At 29.3% G+C, this 22,004-nt stretch overlaps 3 protein-coding genes across 16 annotated transcripts; 2 read left to right on the forward strand and 1 right to left on the reverse strand.

The window, feature by feature from the left end:
• Nucleotides 1-394: 394 nt before the first annotated feature.
• Nucleotides 395-8,574, forward strand: wde (Fibronectin-III type domain-containing protein windei). 5 transcript variants are annotated; one of them, XM_076542282.1, is made up of 15 exons: nt 397-563; nt 3,550-3,873; nt 3,991-4,118; nt 4,371-5,706; nt 5,784-6,151; nt 6,230-6,490; nt 6,558-6,875; nt 6,950-7,109; nt 7,189-7,370; nt 7,446-7,535; nt 7,614-7,671; nt 7,742-7,815; nt 7,908-8,007; nt 8,088-8,257; nt 8,329-8,574. In XM_076542282.1, exons 2-15 carry the CDS (start codon nt 3,612-3,614, stop codon nt 8,422-8,424), a joined length of 3,603 nt encoding a protein of 1,200 aa, XP_076398397.1. In that variant the 5' UTR covers nt 397-563; nt 3,550-3,611; the 3' UTR covers nt 8,425-8,574. The 5 variants fall into 5 exon arrangements, with proteins under 5 accessions (XP_012148847.2, XP_012148844.2, XP_076398397.1 ...); XM_012293457.2 differs by having other exon boundaries at nt 395-563; nt 3,991-5,706; nt 6,956-7,109; XM_012293454.2 differs by having other exon boundaries at nt 396-563; nt 3,991-5,706.
• A 1,093-nt stretch (nt 8,575-9,667) lies between these two features.
• On the forward strand, nt 9,668-16,325 carry LOC100881766 (putative E3 ubiquitin-protein ligase RNF144A). 9 transcript variants are annotated; one of them, XM_012293450.2, is made up of 5 exons: nt 9,668-9,868; nt 11,766-12,335; nt 12,409-12,571; nt 12,636-12,958; nt 13,034-16,325. In XM_012293450.2, the coding sequence occupies exons 1-5, from the start codon at nt 9,839-9,841 to the stop codon at nt 13,268-13,270; spliced, it is 1,323 nt and encodes a 440-aa protein (XP_012148840.1). In that variant the 5' UTR covers nt 9,668-9,838; the 3' UTR covers nt 13,271-16,325. The 9 variants fall into 9 exon arrangements, with proteins under 9 accessions (XP_012148840.1, XP_003706964.2, XP_076398401.1 ...); XM_003706916.3 differs by lacking the exon at nt 9,668-9,868 and adding an exon at nt 10,134-10,647; XM_076542286.1 differs by lacking the exon at nt 9,668-9,868 and adding an exon at nt 10,136-10,593.
• Nucleotides 15,966-21,952, reverse strand: crc (bZIP transcription factor crc). 2 transcript variants are annotated; one of them, XM_003707018.3, is made up of 3 exons: nt 21,792-21,952; nt 20,959-21,276; nt 15,966-17,302 (listed from the first exon to the last, which is right to left on the reverse strand). In XM_003707018.3, the coding sequence occupies exons 2-3, from the start codon at nt 21,179-21,181 to the stop codon at nt 16,452-16,454; spliced, it is 1,074 nt and encodes a 357-aa protein (XP_003707066.1). In that variant the 5' UTR covers nt 21,182-21,276; nt 21,792-21,952; the 3' UTR covers nt 15,966-16,451. The 2 variants fall into 2 exon arrangements, with proteins under 2 accessions (XP_003707066.1, XP_012148838.1); XM_012293448.2 differs by lacking the exons at nt 20,959-21,276; nt 21,792-21,952 and adding an exon at nt 19,217-20,187.
• Nucleotides 21,953-22,004: the final 52 nt, after the last annotated feature.

The raw sequence follows: 22,004 nt of genomic DNA on the forward strand, positions 1-22,004 counted from the left end.
GATATGCAAAGAAAGTATATAAATAATTCTGAACAGAATAAATCCTTAATATTTAGAGCACATATCACGAGTATCGCGTCATCAGTTTTAGATATCTAAGTGTATTCCTGTAGTATTTTGATTTTTATACAAAAGTATTTTGGATACTTTAGATCCATTATACCTACGTTCCCGAAGTATTTTACACCAGAGCGCATGCGTCAGAAAAACTTCAGATGTAAATTACACTATTTGTGTAGGTCAATAGTTTTTTTAGAGACATTTTCCCAATCAAACTTATATCTTATAAATTACCAATTTAATACACATTTCAAGTATAAACCACTCGAAAATATACTAGATGTAATCCAAACTCTGAGTTTGAATGCAGTGCATATACTAACGGTTACGAATAAATGTGGCAACATTGCTTGTCGCTTGTTTAGGTTGCGGTGTTGCGGCTACTCGATGAACGAGTATCACAGTGTATCTTCGTTTCGGGCATTTATTGTAAATATAACGTATTTTTGTAACACAAAAAGCATATACATCATTGATTGAAGACAACAACATTGTAACACAACGTAAGTTCATCATTGGTATGCACACTTACATGTCAAAATTTGAGAGTGGGTTAATTTCATTTTTTGTTCTAAATTATTGTATGATTGGAAGTATTAAATATATTTGTCCAAAATCGAGAGATAGAATGATGTCAAAAAACAATAATAATGAGTTCTATCAAGAATCACATTGACAATTTGACACTTTATTAGTTTTGGGAAACTGAAAGTATTCTTATCAAATTTGCACACATCCTGTTTTGATTTTTTATAAAACAGTAATAATATTTAAATTATAATTTCATATCATTTACTTCATGTGTAAGAATATGGGCCTCAGGTCCCAAACATAAAGACATTGTAGATGTCATACTATATACAATACGACTAGCTGCCATTTTATATAGCGTAGGCACGCCATTTTGTTGTTCCGATGTACAAAATGAAAGCTAACAATTTCTATCTTTGTACTGAAATATAACTTAGTATTGATACTTATGAGTTTATCAAAACAATTAACCTTTCAAAGGATTTGTGATTTTTGATTTTTATTTCGAAAAAATCATTCTGTTATGAAATGGTACGATATTTTCTTATCTATTATTCGTAAATAATATTGTTTATTTTGTCATTACATTATATAATTATAATATTTCTTTTACACGAAATATTGTTAGAGTGTTATGTACACTGGAACAGTAATATTAAAAAGCTTGAGAATTACATTATACAATTGTATAACGAGTTTTTTTTAGTATTGTACTAATAATAACTTAGGAATTAATCACTATTACGTAGTTACTATACTTTTCAAAAAATATATGCATATAATTGATTTGAATAACATATTAATATGAACTGAAAAAATAATTTAATTTTTTGATAAACGGTTTTATTTAATGAATAACAAAAATTTTGAAACAAAAATAATACAATTACAAATAAACAAATCAAGAAGTCAAATTTTGTCATACGATATTAAACAACCATGTATTATTGTATAAAAAATTATTTTGAAAAATATAGTTTTTTTTAATTGAATTTCGGTAACTTGGCCTTTAACAAAAACATTTTTATTGTCATTAATTTATGACTCAATTAGTGCATAAAAACAAAAATCATAGACATATGACTATTAGAACAACCAGTTTCTTAAATTCTACATAGATCCATAAAATCAATCGTCTGGTGAGTTGTGAAAGTATTACGGTTCTCCCACTCGATGAATTCAACGTTGTATTACCAGTATGACGCATGTTGACCTCGTCGCTGGGCAGAAAAGTCCAAGGAGTGGGGTTATGTATCAATGATCTAATACAGCAATATTTAAAAGTTGTGTAAATTTCAACAAAATTTTGACAAATCTGATGTATAGTTGATATAAAATTAAAAATTAAAAATCAAATGTTAAATTATTTTTTTTAATTTTAATATATATATACATATGTTATCATATAAGTACATTAGCATATCAATGCAAATTTATTGATTTGTATTAACATTATAAATTTGTTTTCGTTTCTTTCTTTTAAAAATTAAATTAATAATACAAAAGTAATAATGAAAATGTGAAGTAGTCTTAAGTAGTAGAAATACAAGGACGGAGTGGGGGATAATTAAGTATTAACATTTTTTAAGTGTTAATTATTTTTGTAACTTAAAAGTTAAGAGTAAAACTTTAAAATAAAATTTTACATTCTATATGGATATTTTTAATGTAGAGATTTTATTTATTGATTTTTGTATCTATCATATTGTCAAGAATTGGCTTTGTTCGGAGTCAAATTCTGACGCCATATTGGACGACTTCGTGTATAATCGTTGAATTTCGTTAGGACACATGTCGGGGCCTATGTTCAGCAGTCTTCGCTCAATAGACAAGCTGGTCGAGAAGCCCGCCTTTCTGAACATAAATTTTTCGTAATTTAAATAACATCTACTACTGCTAAAATATTTTAGCATGGTTATCAATTAGAACTATTCGTGCTGTGTATATTTGTTCATTCTCTTTACACAAGTAACATTCTTTATTTTGATCGGTTTTAAAATGCTGACGGTGACGTTGAAGTACGAATTGTTTACTACTTTATTGGATAAAACAATTTTTTAATTATTATTAATATAAAAATTGATGTTGGTTCTTTCAATTGTTTTAAATAATAACAAATTTTTGGGATAATACAATATATATTGGTTATTTGAAATATAACGGGTGTTGGAAATACAATTTCGATCCGCCATTTTTGTTAGTTGAGTACTTATGGGCCAGGGACGACTTATGTTAGCGCGTCATCAAAGGGCCCATATCCTCCTACCTCCCATATTTATTAAAAAGAAATTATAATCATTTATTGTAATATATTGAAATGAAAGACATATTCAGTATTAATCTTCATTTTATGTATGTGCTGTATGATAACAATAGTATAATTAACTGTAATATATCAAGTGGAAAATATTAATCTAAAGGAATTATGGGATTTTTAATTTTATACTCTTGATTTTGGAAAGTTATGATCGATTTCTCAACCGTGTTGTGATAGTTTTATCGAAAATGAAAATTCAAATAAAACTTATCCAACATTACATATATTACAGTGTTTTAAACTTTATTTGGTATTTTACTTAAACAAATACATTTATTTTATTTTATCAGTGAAAAGATTTTATGTAATAATGTTTAATGTTAAGTTATGTTTGTAAAATTATAATAATAAAAATTTGTTACAATAAAAGTAAACAATATTTTGAAACATTCAATAAAACTGATAGTTTTTATAGTGTTTTTGTTTATATTCGTTTTAATGTAATATTACATATTAAATAATTATACATATATACAATGTGTTTTAATTACTCTAACTACATAATTAAATAAATATGAATATATAAAGGTATTTGCTCTTTATATATTTATTATGTTATAGACAAATTTTATAGATGTAGGAAGTTGATATATTATAGTTTAAAAAAAGAAATAGATTTCAAATATAATCATTATTTACAGGTTTAAAAAAACAGTAAATGAGTAACTTGTGACATTATCTTAAGTATTTCATTCTTCTGATAATGGAAACTTTAAGAAATGATACTGTACATACTCCTGATTCCATAAGTTCCTTGTCTTGTATCAACACACATATTAATGAATTATCAAAAGAAAAAGAAGAGGAGCTTTTATATGGTGCTGGTGATGATGGAGATGAAGAGGATGCACTTTCCGATGATAGTATACGTCTGAGATTATCTGATGATGATGAAATTGAATCAGAAAATGTTTTAGCAGATGTTCTAGATAATCAACAAAATAAATTACAAGATTGTAATATTGGTAAGTTTATATATAAGCATTATGAAATAAAATATTGTGATGAGAAGCTAATTTTCATATAAACCAAGATTTTTGTGTCACCCAAAAAATAAATCATTTATCTTGTTTGAATTATAGACATAGCAAAAAGCGAAGATGTGAACCCTCCTGTTTTAGAAAAAAATGTAGTGAAAAATAATATGATTGTGAATGAAATAAGTAAAAAAGAGGATTATTCATGTGATGTTTCCTTGGATGAAAAAATGGTAACTGATCCTTCAAAGGATATTAAAACAAATGACATTGAAATAGCAAGATCACCAATAATCAATATGCCTCGTAGGCCAAATTATGAGCCTCAATGGAGATTTACAAATTCTCCTAATATGCGTTCATTTCGTGGTGTCAACCATCCTTCTTTCAACAGATATCGCTATTTGACACCTAGAGGACATTACAGGCTTCAGGCATATGATTATAATAGTAGATTTCATAATAATTTTCTTCCTTTTGAACAGGCAAGGAATTGTGGAAAATTCAATTCATATAACATGTTACCATATAATAATAGGCAGCAAAAGAGAGGTTTCAAACCAAGTATTATCTCAAGAAATTTTAATGGTTCACCTGAATCTTATCCAAATAATGCATCTTCTTCGAATACAAATATTTCAAAAACTGAAATTGATAATGATGTCATAGTTGTAAGTGCTAATGCTAGTGATATAAATGAAAAAGATAATGTATCAGATAATGAGTGTTTAATTATAAATGACAAGAATGATGATAAATCACATGAATTACTTGATAAAAAGGTAGACTGTATTAGCAATGATACTAGTGTTCGCGAAGGAAATCAGGAGGATACTACTTCCATCAATGATTCATTAGAATCAAAACAGGAAATAAAACTTAAAGAAGGAAGTTCATTACCCAATGATGATAAATGTACCAATGTTTCAATGACTGAGAATAGTACATCCAATGATACTTGCAAGGAAACCTTGCTAAGCTCTCATAATAGTAATGAACATACAGAGAAAATAAATACAAGTAATGCAACTGCAACTACAATTGATATAGATAAAGAAGAAATTCAACATGTTGATAATGTCTGTGCATCAGATAAGTCTGAACTTAATACCAGTGAATCAGTAGATAAGCAAGTAGAATTATCTGAAAAACGTGATAAAGATGTTTTAAATAACTTAGAAGAAAAATTGATAGTAAATAACGAAAAAATAATAAACGGAAAAGTAACAAATGATGAAATAGAAGAAATATGTAAAAAACAGGATGAAGATGTTTTTGTACAAAATGAGAAATCAAACGAAGACGATAAAAATGTTATTAACACGAATTCTATTATAGTAAATGATTTAACTAATGATAAAAATGATAATGAAATTAAAGTCGTGGAAGATGTATCAGTTGAATCAGTTGTTAAAAATGGAGTATGTGATAATGACCAATTAAAAAATAATAATAGTACAAATTTAAATAAAGAAGTTACATCTGAAGATCAGTTAACTAATTCGGAAATTGATCTTCAGGAGCAAACTGTGAATACTGCTGAAGAGAATGCACAATGTAAAGAAAAAGAAGCTCCACAGACAAATTCCACAAATAGTACAATAAAATTAAGCGACATTATCGAATCTGTATTGGACAGAGATAATTTATTTAATGTAAAATCACAAAATGAATCATTAGGTTTTGCTACAGATGGAAAAGGTAATAGTGATAATGACAAAACAACTGATGAAGCTACAGCAGCTGCACAAAGAAAAAGGAAACGAACAAAAAAAACGATAGCTGGTGCTGCTGAAGACGCTACCGAAGAAGACAAACAGGGTAAATATAAACAAATTCATAGTTTCATAATTTTGTTTCTGTAGATTGTTCAGTTTTTAGTCAATTCATTGTTACAGCTAAGGAAATTGGAAGACAAAAGAGACAAACAGCAAAAAATGCTGAAGAAATAATAAGAAAGAAATTTCTTAATCATGACAGTGATGTAGAATCCAGTGACGATTCAGAAAAGTTTGTAGCTGTAAATCACAATAAAATGAATCAAGATGTACGTCCATTATCTCCTCCTTCATTGAAACGTAACTACGCCGATGTTGACAGTACAATTATGAATGGTAATGTTAAGAAAATTAAAATAAATTCTCAAGAGCAGCCCGAAGAATTAATATCAAAAGAAAATAATTCTCAAAATATTAAGAATCTTAATTACGTTCATAAATTCTTTCAAAGAGATTTGAAGGAAAAACTACCTAAACTGAAGCAGGAAGTATGTTGAAGATATAAATATATTAGATAACTGTTTAATACTAGTTTCAAATATTCTAACATTCCTCATTTCTTTAAGGAATTAGAGGAACTTTTAATACAAAAAATAGTTGAAACAATTACGATGCGTGGAGAGATTGGTAAACTGAGAGAACAAGCACGTATATCGGAAAGGAATCAAGAAGCGACGCGTCAAAAATGTCAACAATTAGCTAAACAAATCAAAGATTTTGAAATGGTGTTAAGTCGTAATGCTGCCGATAGGCGCGCGAATAATGATAAGCCTGTTCCACCAATTAAAATCAATAGATCAGTTGGATTGCAAGTTAATTTCGTAACGGTATGCATATATAACTATGTTACAATTATGTTAGAACTATGTTATAAAACTTACTTATTTCGTACAGGATCATGGAATTCAAAATTTGCGACAATTGCAACAGAATTCTAATATGAAAGCTTTACAAATGTCAAATAACAATACATCAAATATACCTAACAGTGAAACAAATAATGCAACCAGTCCAAGAAAAGGTATTAAAATAAGATCTCCTCGGCGAACAGAACCAATAAACGCACAGCCACCAGTGGTCTCGCAAAATCATACTCAGTCTCCAAACATTTTGCCTGCACTAGCGCCTGCACCTTTAGTTGTTACTAAGCCTGTAGATATACAACATAATTTAACATTACCTATTCAGTCTACTGTTCAAATGATATCAAATGTAAGTGCTACATCAAGATTATTATTTTTGTATTTATTTAATAAACAAATACTTAATTGTGCATAATTGTATAGCAACAGATGCAATCACAACCGACTCAACAAACTATAGTTTTAAATGGAAAACTTCCAAATCAAATTCCAAATCGTCAAAGTACTGTTGCAGCGAATATTGCAGCACAAACACGAACAAACGATCTTATTGATCTTACAGATGAAGAAGAAAAAAGTAAAGGTATTAAGTCTTGCTCGAGATATTTAATTTTGTATAAAATAAATGTTACCATATGTTAAAAAAAATTGAAAATTTCTAGCCGTCAATGCACCAGTTTCTACATCTACGATAAGTGAATCGCAAATAAATTTACCACAAAATCCACAACCTTGCTTCCAAAGGGTAATTCAAACTATTCCTGGAAATGTAGCTATAGCGAGTCAACCTCCTAGTATAAGAGTAGTACAACCAGCTAGCCAACCAACACCTACTGCCTTAGTGGTATGTAAATAAATATTATTCGTATATTTTTAATTAATATATATATATACATATGTATAACTTCCTTTTTTTCAGAATAATATGAACGCTCCACGATTAACATATGTAATGCAAAGTAGTGTAGGGCCAACGAGGCAATTATTAATAGCGCCAAATTCTACCCCGGTAAAATGACCATCAAATTTATATATTATTAAAATTAATTTTGAAAATTAGTATTTTAATAAAAATTTATAATTACAGATGCGACCAGTAACTTCATGTAACAGAGCATCGTTTTCAACTGTAACCTACAAAACTGGTACGTAAGTTCGAGTACAATAAATGCTGCGATAAAAACCATGAATTTAAACTAATCGTTTTGGTTATAGGGATATCAACAGTTGCAAATGGAACGGTGAGGGTTTTAACAACACCAGCTACTACAAATTTACAGCTACCTAAGGTATTAAATACTTTCGATTTATGTATGTATACACACAGTCTATATATATGTATATATCTATATTTATATATTTATTTATTTATTTGTTTTAGCATCCTGCACCACTCCCAGATACGCGAAATTACGTTGCAAATCCTCTTTGGAAACTTCCACCACCTGCACCATCATTAAAAATATCTAAGGTCGCGAATGGTAAGTTAGAAAATTGTGAATACATAATATATGTAGTTTAAGTTAAGGATGAAAGTACAGAATTGATTATAAATATATAGGTATAGTGCTATCGTGGAATATGAATCTGTCCGATAAGTACGCAGATATTGCTAGTTACCAACTATATGCATACCAAGAAATTACTGGTATTCCTCCTAATACATCGTTGTGGAAAAAAGTTGGCGATGTTCGAGCCTTACCACTGCCCATGGCGTGTACACTAACGCAAGTAAGTGGAACAAACGTTATTTAGTAATTGTAAATGCTATAAATATTTTCAATATCAAAATTTCGTTTCAGTTCTCTGAAGGCAATAATTATTACTTTGCGGTTCGAGCAGTTGACACACATTCCCGAAAAGGACAGTATAGTATACCTAGCAACATTTCTTTATAAAATGTACGATCATTTTTTTGATTATTTCAATTTTTTAAACGTACATTTATGATAAGTCTCGATACATATGAAAAGAAATTTCATGCAGTCTTCTAAATTATCATTTAATTTATTAAACCTATTACATGTAAAATATATTTACTGAAATGATATGAGTGTTTCTGATTACGGGATATGTTATATAGATGACGTATACAAAATAATTTGTTGTATAGTAATAAGTATTGTTTTTGATTGTAATTATTCGTACAATTTCTGATAACCGCGGTACAGTTATAGTTAATATTTCTCTTGTCGCCTTTTTTATATTTCTTAATTTATAAAATCAGAAAATATAAACTTATAATTTTTTATTAACAATATATGGTTTATATCCTATCTTTACCGGTAACGTTTCAGTGTAAAAATTTTATGTAGTTCTGTGCCATGTTCCGTAACGTATTCCTTATGTTGTTAGATAGTAAAAATTAGTTACTGAACATTTATAATTCTTTTGTATTTGAAGTAATACGTAAAAAGATTTATAACGGTAACGTGGTATCAGTAATCAAATTTTGTTTAAAAATGAACAAAACAAGGTATTCTAGTCACAAAAGTTTCTTTTATTAGCAATTATTTCAATATTCATTTTTCATGAAGACTGCTACAATTAAAGAAAAACATGAAATTGTTTAAAAGTCTGATGTTGATATTATTATTCACTAAAAGTGTTCACAAATGTTGCTTCCTTATGTTACATATACAGTGTAACATTCTATTGAATTTATTTCATTCTCATTATTACTTATCAAATTTGCTAACATATAATTTGCTCAATTTTGATACTATTGTAATAAATCTTGAATATTAAATAGTAAAATACTCCATAAATTTCATGATGTAAAAAACGAATCGTGAATCACTTCGAATTAGTATATATTGATGTCTAAATATACAGATTTTCAATCTAAAATGTATAGTATAATTATCTAATATCTTATTTCTAAGTTTTAATCACCTTTGTGTCATAAAATTGTATAATAAAATGATTGCTCATTTTTTACATGAGTTTGTAATGAAAAACAATGCGTGCTCACAGAAATCTAAAATTTTGTTTAAACATAAAATTTCTTAGGAAATAAAATACATTGGAAATTCGCTATATTAATTCGTTTTTAATTTTATCATCAAGTTCACAAATAATATAACATAAATAACTTAATAAAAATCAGAAACGATATGAACATAAAAAAATAAAGAAAATAGTATTTTGTAGTAACGCGGTTTCAAATCAAACTTCCCGCTTTTCAGTGTATAATTTACAGAAGGTAACAGGTATGTCATATTGCTTATGTATGAATGAGTAGTTACATTCGTAGTATATAAAGTTTGTATCGAAATTTGCTATTGTTGATTGCGACGCAATTAACTCGCAATGTGCAAAGCGAATACGAAACATGAGGTGGTAAGAAAGCTTACATCATTTTTAAACTTCGTTTTAGGATTTAGATAATGTTTCGGTTTATACATATAATGTTCATGTAAAAGTTTTGTGATTTAGAAACTTATGAAGACATATACTCGATAAAGAATTTCTTATATCAGTAGATGTATCAAGGAATATAATAATTTTAAATTAAAATAAAAAGGAATATTGTCAAAATATTTAAAAACTTACCATATTTTTAAATTCCTCATCTATACATATATTAATATCGTTATATGTGTGAGTATGTACTGTCGAATCATCAAGAGAACGGGACCGCCGAACGACTGTTTTTCGTTTATTCTGCGCATGTCGTCTCTGATTGGCTGAATACGTTTTGTAATCAACAGTACAAGTGCGTAGGCGCACCTGCAACGATCCTAACGTCGAGCGTGCATACATAGCGATCTTTTATTTTGTATTAGAAACATAAAGAGATAGCGATTTAGAAATTTACAAATATTAAGATTGAAGAATATGGCGATATAAGGGCCAAAAATCCATGAATTCAGGAACATAAGTCTTAATATAATACATACACGTTTTGCATTTCAGTACTTTCACGATTAGTTTTAATGTCAATAAATATGATCGCTTAAAAGTAGCATTACTTATCATTTTTTTCCCACTGTTCGTATAATTTGTTCACTATGTATATTAGTGATGAAGTTGAAAGCGAGATATAGAGGAGTGTGGTACAAATGGTAGGAGAGTCTTCTGAGCTCATTCGAGCTGCGCGAAACGATCTCGTTCTTTCGGTGAATCGACAATACATACACATGTATATATGCATAATGATGATATAAATCATAATGAGTAGAAAATAACCAAAGAGCAAAGTTTTAGTAACTTATTACTTCCTTTGTTGTCTATGAAAATTCACTCTTATATATAATGATACACAAATGATATATTCCAAATTTACTAGCTTTCAAAATGTTAATACTGAACAGTTCCTAATTTCATGCTGCACGATATTTTATCACTGTTCCTTGCGTCAAGCGTTAAGTGAGTTGCAGAAATGCAATATTATGTTACAAAAAAATAACGGTAATTTTTTTTACAAATATACGCGGTGATAATCTTTACTTTCGTTACTTTCCAAAAAAAAGTATAAGCAAGTGGGGGCGGAAATAGTGAGTAATTTATGTGTACATGTTTGCTGTACTTTGTGACATAGTACGTGAAAAGTCCGTGAAACTAGAAAGAAAACTATAAAATCGAATAATATCTAAACAGACTAAGCATACGTTCGCGAATATTAATATTCAAAGTACGAATAGATATGCACATTTTCAAATAATGAATATCTGCAAAATATTACGTAGCAATTTTCTTACTTTTGCGACATACATATTTTAAACTGACAAGTACAACACAAATAACGTTCAAAGCCAGCGATACCTTCTAGTTGTTTTATACATCAAAAAGTTTACTACTATATCCTACTAATTGAGTACCAGTTTATTTTTCTAAGTAGCTGCCACGAACTTGTACTTTTTTAAAAATCACATTAAAAATTTAGTGTGTTTAATAGATTTATATTAAAGTGTGGAATATTTTAAAATATAAAGCATAGTGTAATCATTTTTTAACTGATGTCAGTATTTTGTTCATTCACTTTGCAAATGTACAAAATCAAGCTTGAAAAATCTGAAAAGAAAGATACAATATGAAAAGTACTTTGAAATTATGTCAGAATGAGCGCATTGAAATACACAGTGGCAAATGTTTTTATGGGTGTGACATTTTCAAGTTTTATGATTTATATACATCTTTTATTATTGTATGGCAAGTGCTGTTGCAAACTGTTCAAAAAAATCAGTAGGCACAGTTCTTGCTTGTAACGGATAGTGAAATTTACCTTGATAATTAGGGGATGCCCAGCTTACATTCACTCGTCGTACGACGAACTCCACTAATGGATATGGGTACTGCCACCAGTTCTGTGACATCTGTCAACCCTTCTAATAAAATTACCACCAATCAGAAAAAAGTTGAAAAGTCCAACAAGCTTTCTGGAGTCAGATTACCTTTGCTACGCAAGGAAGCAAGCGTTGTGAATCTTTCATTAACGGAGAGGACTGCACTAGGAAAAGGAGTGGATGCACCTTTACTTAGACCTGAAAGTAGTGCAAGTTTAGAAGCTCGTGGTAACAGCTGGCTAAGTTTAGGCCCTGGAGTATTAAGAAAATGTGAAACTGCTGTGGGTTTAAGTACTTCTGCTCTAGAAGGTCGACCTATAAATCGTAGTCGAGTTTGTTCTCGCTGTTCAAGTTTGTTATCATTGGCATCTAGTTCGCGTTATAGTCTAGCTGCAGGCAACTTTGTTCCTGCAGGCTCCCAACAAACGCTTGGACGCCTTTTTTGTAAATTATGCCTTGTTGATACTTCTATTTCCAAAACATTTAAAATAGAGGGCTGTGGTTGTTCCTATTGTAAAGATGTATGTATTGATTGTTATTTAATGTACTTTATGTGTAAAAATTTTTAAGAAATAATATATTTTAATGTTGCAGTGTATGAAAGCATATGTTGAATTTGAAATTGAAGAAGGTGCATACGAAATTAGTTGTCCCGATGCACAATGTGAACAAGGAGCAATATTATCCATGAAGGAAATATCAAGTCTTGTTAGTCCTGAACTTGTAGAAAAACATCATAAATTTCGCTTGAATAGAGGTGGGTAAAGCATATATTACAAGGTTTAGTAATTTATTTTAACACTATTTTATATAATATATAGATGTATCCATGGACAAAGCACGTGCTTGGTGTCCACGTGCAGGTTGTGAAACAATATGTTCAGTAAATGCTACTGGATCGAATGGAACTCCTATTGGACCAGTTCATTGTCCTAATTGCTCTACAGATTTTTGTTCTATATGCAGAGAATCTTGGCATAATGGCCCTTGTTCAGATCTTTCATTAGGTATACCTTTAGATGGTGATCACATTAAGTGCTGTCCTATGTGTTCTGTACCTATAGAGAAGGATGAAGGATGTGCTCAAATGATGTGTAAAAGATGTAAACATATTTTCTGCTGGTACTGCTTGACTTCTTTAGATGTAAGTATAGTCATTCCTGATAGTAACAAATAATTTTGTTTTAAAAACTTTTTAATTTTAAACTGGTTTTGATAGGATGACTTTTTATTGAGACATTATGACAAAGGACCATGTAAAAATAAATTGGGTCATTCACGTGCATCAGTTATTTGGCACAGAACACAAGTTATTGGAATTTTTGCTGGATTTGGTTTGCTCTTACTTGTTGCGTCGCCGTTGCTTTTACTAGCTGCCCCGTGTATTGTATGCTGTAAATGTCGTGTATGTGGTTCGTCTAGACTTGAACAAGAGGAAGGTGATACTACAACATAAGAAAATTAAGAGTTACAATATTCCTTTAATTTTTCTTCAGTATGGTAAACAGAGTTAGAGTATTCAATATGTAAAAATAATTGATGATTTATATAGATATACATTGAACTTAGGGCATCAGATGTTGTATTGCAACAGATAGTGCGAAAGATGTAATATCTGTATTCCAGACATAATTCTGTAAAATCTCTTAACATAAAGTACGCTTGTAAAATAGTTTTATGATACAAACTTAATATTTTATTTTGTTTTTAATAATTTTTAAAGGTGTTATTTGTAATCAAACAATATCTTGACTGTGTTAATGCATTATTTAAAATTTTTAAATTAAAATATCCATATATTTGTATATATTTATAATTCTAAAGTAAAAAAATTTACAATGTTTAATGAAAGCTACTTAATACCCAATTAACTGCTGCTTGACAGTTGTCTAGATCTTCAAAAATGAGATGTTTTTTGTTATTTGAAGTTCGTAATATTTCTACATTCAAACGTATATAACATACCGAATTATAAATACTCATGATTTGTGTTTGCAACATTCCAAGAAGTTATACTTATATTGCATTGGGTTAACTGGTACTGTAAAATTGTAATGTCTTTTGTAAATTATATACCAAATATTTACTTCAAGATTCTTGTATGTGTACGTGATTTATTTCTTGCATAATTATACGATATTCATTAACAATACTCAACATTCTTTCCATATATTTTTAATATTCTTTTTTTAATATTTAACGTAAAAAAATTCATAAATTAATATTTATTCATATACATCCAATAAACAATGTATATCTATATGTACGTTTGTTCTGAATTTAGTAAAACTGAAACACTTCATTGAAATTACTGATTATAGTGCATAATATATTATTTGTAAGAGCTTTTTTCTAGAATTTATTACGTGGTTACGTGGTTCATAAGTTCTTTCATTCTATTCTGTTCACAAAGAAAATTTAAATTTAGAACATTTGTAAATTCCATTACAAAATATATACTTAATAATATATTTACTATTAATAATATGTCATAAATACGGTTTCTTAATGTAAAGAAATATTATTAGTCTTAATTGATTGTTTGAATCTATAATACAACGTAGATCAAAATAATGAAAACAGTATGTTATAATGCATAAAAAAAAATAAAATTAGGCAGTTGTAAAATGTATCATAAATTATTCAATTTCTGATGGTAATTATCACGGTTGCTAAAATATTTGTTTCTAGGTAAATAATTGTATTATAATTGGCTTTAGTAAATAAAGTCTGTTTCTTCATTTAGCGTGCATAAAAGTGCACGCGTACAGATATATATCGCTGAATATAATATATTATCACTTGCAATAAACTAATATAACAAAAATTAACAGAAACTACACCAAACATTTAAGTTTCTGAATAGGCATATTTACACAATACGACTAATATTATTAACTAAAGCCACGTGTATAAAAGCACAGATATGTATGCATGCGGGTATATGTACGTATTTGTAAATATATATACTGCATATGTATACTTATCCGTATATATACACGATCTTCGTTTTATTCCTATGTACACCAGTGCTGGGCTACTATGCTCATGAGGGAATGGTATACAAATATGCAAGCGGTATATTCTTGCGGGTACCGATGAATAACAGTGGACTCTTGCTATATTGCCGCGGCTCGGGAAATTATTAAAACTGGCAATATGGTAAGATGTCCTTCCATATAACATTTGTAAATTTATAGATTTGATATTTCTGTTTCTAAATTTCTGAATTTGAAATCTCCAACACGCTACACATGTGCAGTGCATGTCGGTACCCGTAAATATTGGCGGGCACTTAATCTGCTCATCACCGATGTACACCATGTGTATGTAAATATTTGTATTTGTTTGTGATGCAATTTTGCATAGAAGTCATTTTAAATTGAAAGTCATTTGCAATTAGTTGTATATTATCATATTAACAATAGAATGATGTATAAGTAATCGATGTTAAAGAAATCCTTTCTCTTTCACAATCTTCTTATGTTATGATTACGTTTATATTCATTCTGTAATACTTTTTTAATATAAAATATTTCTTTATTGTTTCATGAGCGTGAATATTTAGTACATGATTTAATATATTTATTTTTACATTTGATAACTAAAAAAGTATGAATAGAAAAAAATAGTTAAAATTTGTACCAAGATATAATGTATATAAATTTTACATTATTTTTGTACAGATTATTTGATATTTTTTAATTGATAAACTTGTTTTATTTGATATTTATACGATACATTTCTGTTCTTCTGAGTTAAGGTACTAAATAGTATATTTGTTCTAAGTATATGTAAATAAAGATAAAAATTTACTTATGTGCAGTGAAAAATGATAAATAATAATTCGTTTATCTTTAGCCTTTTAATAAAATTATTGCAATAAAATAATGTTGTTTATTGGTTTTAACCAAATCCATCAAATAAAAATGTTAATAACATTATAAAAAAACAGTATTTTATGTTATACGATATATAATATAAAAAAAACCTACAGCGATTTATTAATATAACTATTAATAAATCGTATATGGCTTAAACTTTGTACTTCATTTCCATAATTCGATGTAGTTATCAATAATTAAACTCTAATAACAGTTTTGGATAACATTTGTGTGGAATATAAGTGAGGACATTTTTAACAATATGAATTTTTATTATATAATAACCCATTTATTATTTTCTAATACAATATCTTCGGTAAGAAAACAACTTGATTGGGTTAAAATTGGAATGAAAATATTTGCATCGTTAAGATGCATTAAATTATTTATAGAATGTTCGGTATCAGCAAATTTCCACTCCTATGGAGTTTCATAGGGCTGAATACTTTACAAATTCCATCATTATTTAATGCATCTTGATTCCTAATCTTTAACGGACCACAAATAAATTCGGAGATGGCAAGTACATTATGCATTATGTGATGACAGTTCTGTAGTCCTACTAAGAAGCTGTGATAGATTTTAGATAGTGTTTACATATGTGGCTAGTTAAAGAAAAGAAAATAATCGTATTCTAGGTCTATATGCTACAATACATTATTAGTATTAATATAAAAAAAGTTAGTGTCAAAAGTATGATTAATAAATTCATTAAAAATCAGTAAACATAACTGTGATCGATAGATAAACGGATTATTTGATAAGACCTTTAGCTTTGAATAAGTCTCTCATTAAACCCTTTAAGTACCCAATTTCTCGTTGCAAATCTGTTACTTGATTTTTTAATTTTGCATTATGTTCAGTGAGTTCGCGTTCCTCACCCAGTATTTCTTTGATTTCTTGCTTTTTCTTTTGTCTATAACGCGTAGCTGCATTCTTGTTTTGTTCCTTTTTTCGAACCTTTTTGTCCTCTACAGATGGACGGGAATAAGGTTTTTGACGAGTTTTAGTTGAAGTATACGTAGACTGTTTCGAGTGACTTTTGCCTGATTCTATAATCCAATCTGGATCATCAACAGAATCTTCTGATGAAGTATAACTACCGCCAGAACTTGTACACGGACTAGGCGGTGGAATATCTTCCGTATGCAAACGTACATATTCATCTACCACAGCTAAATCATGCGCAACGTCTGTATTTAATGGATCTAATGATACATTTTTTGTATTCCATTGCAATGATGCTTCATTCTCGCATGATTTTTCTTCAGGAATTACGACGCTGTATATAGATTCATGGTTGGAATACAATGGTTGTACAGGCTGTAAAGTAACAAGTAATTGGGTATTTACATTTAACGGTTTATGAGGAGGAGGTGATTGAGGTGGTGTAAGAGTGGAAGTTGATGAAGGGACTATCTGATGGCAAGCCTCAACGTCTCCCAATACAGTTTCAAATTCTTGCAATAAAGTTTGCGTATTATCTTGCTGAGGAATTTTTGTAATTTCGGTGTATGATGGTTTAATCTGTCCACTTTCAGAAACTGGCAACTCTTCAAAAATGGGAAGTTCTATCTTTTCCTCCAACCAATCCGAGAAAGGCTCTGCAAATATAAAATAAATTTATATTATAAAATGAAGACAGAAATGACTGTTTTGCGTTTATCAATTATGAAAAGAGATAAAAATGCATCTTTGTCTTTTCATTTTAATTGACGTTTTGAGGTATACAAATTTTATATCAAAGTACTGATAGCACATTATCAGATTCTGATAAATAATAGCATTCATATAAGCTTGTTGTTGAATACATTTTAAAACATTTATAAAAGTGTTATAATAAAAAAATATTTCTTTTCTCTTTTATAGTTAAATTTAATTTGTATAGAATTATAACATACAATATTATAAATAGAAATTCAAATACAATAGCTCAGACAGTTTTCTGGTGTATATAGTCAGAAACTAGCAGTACTTTTACTTATGTCTTGCATGAAGAATAAGTAGGAGTGGTACAGTGATGTATATATAATTTCATGGACATTACTAGTTTAACTAGAAAAACAAGTTCTTGATTTGCAATTTCTTTGGCTTCTAATACACTTACTGCAACTAACATTGTTATAATCTGTTATTTAGAACACAATCTGACGTCATTGAAGGTATTAGAATCTTTTGAAATAAAATCTGAAAATTAATTAAAGATTATAAAAAACATAGTTTAACTTCTAGATTCTAATATACAAAAGAAAAACAGCAAAATATTTTGTAGATTACTTTTACAGATTTTTAATATAATTCTGTATTAAACAACTTAGCCCTAACCTATTTCTTTGAGGAAATTTATCAGAGGCTAATATGAAATGTGTAAGTTATCTTCAGTTAAATACAAGGGGCATGGGGTTAGATAAGAATACTTTTTACTTATATAGATCTATATAAGTACAGCTATGTATATGTTCTTCATTAGAACTATTGAAGTAAAAGCCAATCAATAACTTTCAGAGCTTATTAGAAAATAATTTCAATTTATAATGTATCAACCATAGAAATGCTACTTGAAAGAAGAATATTGTTATTATACATTGTATGTTGACAATTAATTCAAATATGAAGTAAATAAGGATATAAAAACATTTTTGAATTATAAAAGCGTATTTTGCGGACTGGTATCCGCAATTTTTAAACTTCTATCAATAATCTGTTACATATACCTAATAGAATATTAAACAAATCCAATAATAATATATATTCTTCAAATATTTTTCGAACTTAGTCAAAACTGCATATCATTGGAGAGTCCCGTTATATGGCACTGGACGGGACTGTAGAAGCGGAAAAGTATTGTGGAGAAGGCTGTATAAATAGATCTGCTTTTATGTATTTGATTTCCAAAGCTCTGTCGCTAGTGCTTCGCCGCCGAAACTTTTCAAGTTTGAAAATATCTAAATCTTTATGTGCTGTAATAATGGCAATACATTATACAAAAAGCATAACATTATTTTTCATAAAGAATAATTATCCATTAACCCATTTTAAATTATATATCATTAAAGAAAAAAAATGATAGTGACTTGTTTTCCTTTTCCTGTCAAATGTTGGGAATTCCAATTATCGTAATTTATCGTGAACTAAAAACAAATCAATTTCATATATGAATCATGCTTAACAGACTATTTTACAAGAAGTTCAAAAATGGTGGATACCATTACTCGGAATACCCTTTAGACGCATAACAAATAAAACTGCACTTTGCGATAAAACGTGAATAGTGCATTGTATATAATCTGGAGCTTTAAAAGTGGCAATTTGTGACAGTGTTTGTATAAAATAAAAAAAAAAAAAGAAAAGTAACAAAATTCATTATAACTATTTTTATAGACGATTCGATCCAATTGTGTTGTTCGATGATACGAAGAATGTGGCAACAGTGCTCTGATATGCGCAATAAAGATATTTTTCCATCGGAACGGGTGCTAGAAAGAGAGAGGAATTAAAGTAAGCGAAAGGAAACCTACCACTGTAACATATAGCAGCCATTATCACGTGCGTTTGTTTTCGCGTAAACCCTTATTAATAGAAGGTAGGCAGGGTAGTAAACACGTACGTTATAATTAAATAAAAATTAAAAAAACAGTTATCTTAAATATATATAATACGAATTTTTTTCAACGTGAAAAAGCCGAGCCCTTCTACAGGACCATAAAAGCTTTCATTCAACGTCTTTTTACGAGCTTTTGAGAATTGACAATTATTTCTCGGTTCCACGTGTAGCGATATGCGAACTGCATGCTATTATACAACATTAGCACACTCGAGCATCGAGACGCTAGGTCTTTTTCTTCGTTCACTTTTAAAGATGCCAATATTATAGATCTATACAATAATTGTTAATCACGTGTGCGATCTGTTATTTGGTTTCACCGTATTTCTTGTGTTTTAAATCAAATTTATACACATGGATATATCTATTACGCACTTCACCAATCACTTTTCATCAATTATCGATCAATTAAAGATCACCGTTTACGATCGTCTCTATTCTTGAAGTAACTTAACATGCTACTTGCAGTCGATTAAGTTTACGAGTCTTGCTGGTAACCAAAATAGATATCGGGAACACGTGTATCGCGCTAACGTATGTTACGAAAAAATCACGTTCAGAACAAAATTGGTTGACTTTCCATTAATGGAAAGTGTTTACGATGTATTAGAAATAAAAATTCGGAGCGTTACATTTATTTACGACAAAAAATTTGAACGTTCGTTACTTCGTTTAAAAGCACTGACACGATCAACACTGAAGTTCTGGATAAGACGAGTTTTATCTGGGATAGAATTTTCCCACTTGTATAACTGTAATCGAAGTATTTGTAAATTTAAAATGATGATAAACTGTATTAAGTTTATAGAATGATTAAACATCAACAGAAAGTTCACTCCTAATGAACAGTAATCGACGGAATCGTACGTTCAGTTTGCAATACTGTGAGAGACCACTCCTGCTTATCTTTGGACTTTCCCCTCTAACACCCCTACTCCAATCCTACTGAACGCACGTCACTCCCCTATCGGCCTTCAACCAAAGCCGTTTATATAGAGGTTAACCAGTTTGTCCCACTCTCCTTTCCAGAAAAAAAGAAAGGAAACTGAAATACACGGTGGAAGAAGTGAGAAGAATGAAAGCGATAGGAGTATTGAGAATGCAGTTGAACAAAATGTTAACATTAGTTTGTACCATTTTAATATGCAGATTTTTGAAAACTAGAGAACATTGATTTAATAGATGCATATACGCGAACAACGAAATTATAAATATCCATTTACTTCTATGTATAATTTGACATTTAAAAGTATGTTTGTTTGGTCTACATGTGCTATAATATCTTTAATACTGCACTGACTCATTACTTAAGCATTGGGATAGTTAAGGATACATTTATACATTTTGAGTTGTATAAATTGACCTATAGCTCTATGTACATAATGTAAAATACATGTATTTATGCATATACAAACACAGTAGTATAGTGTTTAAAAGATCCTTCTAATAATTTTTTTGTTCCTGAGAGTATTAAGGCTGCTGTGTTTAATGTTAGATGTATAAATATCAAACGTAACAGTATAAAGCATAACAATTTGTAATGTCTTTCGGTTTGATAACATTTGAAATACCAGCAATGAAACAAACTACATATCTTTTCATCAAGAACAGGATAAAAATAATATTATCTAATAAAATCTTCACACATATACTTACCCTCTTTAATCCATTCATCTAGTTCTTCTAGAAGTTTTGTAGCCACTTGTGCACGAGTAGGATGGTCATCGTACATAACAGGTTCAACAGCATTTTTAATAGGATCTACAGACTTATCGTTAAACAAAACCCAATCATCCTCGATTTCATTGGACAGTGTCCCACTAGGGGAAACTGGTTCCAACTTCCATAACCACATCTCCTGGTCCTGATTGGATGTCATTATTGATGCGATCCCAATCAAGATGAATTAAAAAACGATGAAAAGAAATTTGTGTCGTCTCTGCGACAAAGCTCGAAATGAGCGCCATGTTGGCTCTGAAAATTTTGAATACATATATTACATTTAATATGAATAAATACAATATATACATAAATTAACAGAGTTTATTTTATTTACAAGTAAATATTTTGATGACACATCTTATTATATAAGAAGTCACTTATTAAGACTCTGATATATTAACAGATATTTCTAAATTATTTGTCAATTGCATAATTTAAAAGCAATTCATTATTGAAAAACATTATAGTTATATAATTTGAATTAAATAACTAATAACATTATATGATGCAACATTGTGACTACCACCTAGGAAAGTTTTATCGTTTGAAAGTTAGCAATTTATATATGTTTCAAAGCATTATAACCATTAAATAAATGTATTATTTTAATATATAAAAAAATAAATAAGTTGTTAGGTGAAAGCACTCTTTCAGTATGTAGGACTCGGTCATGACATATAATATACAAAATGGCTGACGTGCTGTGCAATAGCTTCTGTATTGCACATAAATTTATGGGACTTTTTACAATGATACGTATTACTTACTCCATGATTAGTTAGTTGTGTCGGCACACTTGCGTGTGCAAGCTGCTTCGTGAACTACTGACTCATCTTGCCCGTGATGTGAAGCGTATAGAAAATTCAAACGTCTTCCCTTTACGAAGCATGGGTAAAGAATGAACGTCCCCTTCTACCGGGAATTTGACCGTCGAGGTCACGTGATCCAAGAATGCGTACGCAGGGATGCTCCGTTTGAAT

This window comes from Megachile rotundata, chromosome 2 (assembly GCF_050947335.1).
Source record: "Megachile rotundata isolate GNS110a chromosome 2, iyMegRotu1, whole genome shotgun sequence".
Taxonomy (NCBI): domain Eukaryota; kingdom Metazoa; phylum Arthropoda; class Insecta; order Hymenoptera; family Megachilidae; genus Megachile; species Megachile rotundata.

Excerpts from the sequence above, each read along its gene's own strand:
- wde (XM_012293454.2), top strand. The coding sequence starts at position 3,612 with ATGGAAACTTTAAGAAATGATACTGTACATACTCCTGATTCCATAAGT. Across the intron at positions 6,876-6,949 it reads CTGTTCAAATGATATCAAAT|CAACAGATGCAATCACAACC; the intron begins GTAAGTGCTACA and ends ATAATTGTATAG. Across the intron at positions 7,536-7,613 it reads TAGCGCCAAATTCTACCCCG|ATGCGACCAGTAACTTCATG; the intron begins GTAAAATGACCA and ends TTATAATTACAG.
- LOC100881766 (XM_003706916.3), top strand. The coding sequence starts at position 10,591 with ATGGTAGGAGAGTCTTCTGAGCTCATTCGAGCTGCGCGAAACGATCTC. Across the intron at positions 10,648-11,765 it reads GAAACGATCTCGTTCTTTCG|GGGATGCCCAGCTTACATTC; the intron begins GTGAATCGACAA and ends CTTGATAATTAG. Across the intron at positions 12,336-12,408 it reads GTTGTTCCTATTGTAAAGAT|TGTATGAAAGCATATGTTGA; the intron begins GTATGTATTGAT and ends TTAATGTTGCAG.
- crc (XM_003707018.3), bottom strand. The coding sequence starts at position 21,181 with ATGACATCCAATCAGGACCAGGAGATGTGGTTATGGAAGTTGGAACCA. Across the intron at positions 17,303-20,958 it reads AGATGAATGGATTAAAGAGG|AGCCTTTCTCGGATTGGTTG; the intron begins GTAAGTATATGT and ends TTATATTTGCAG.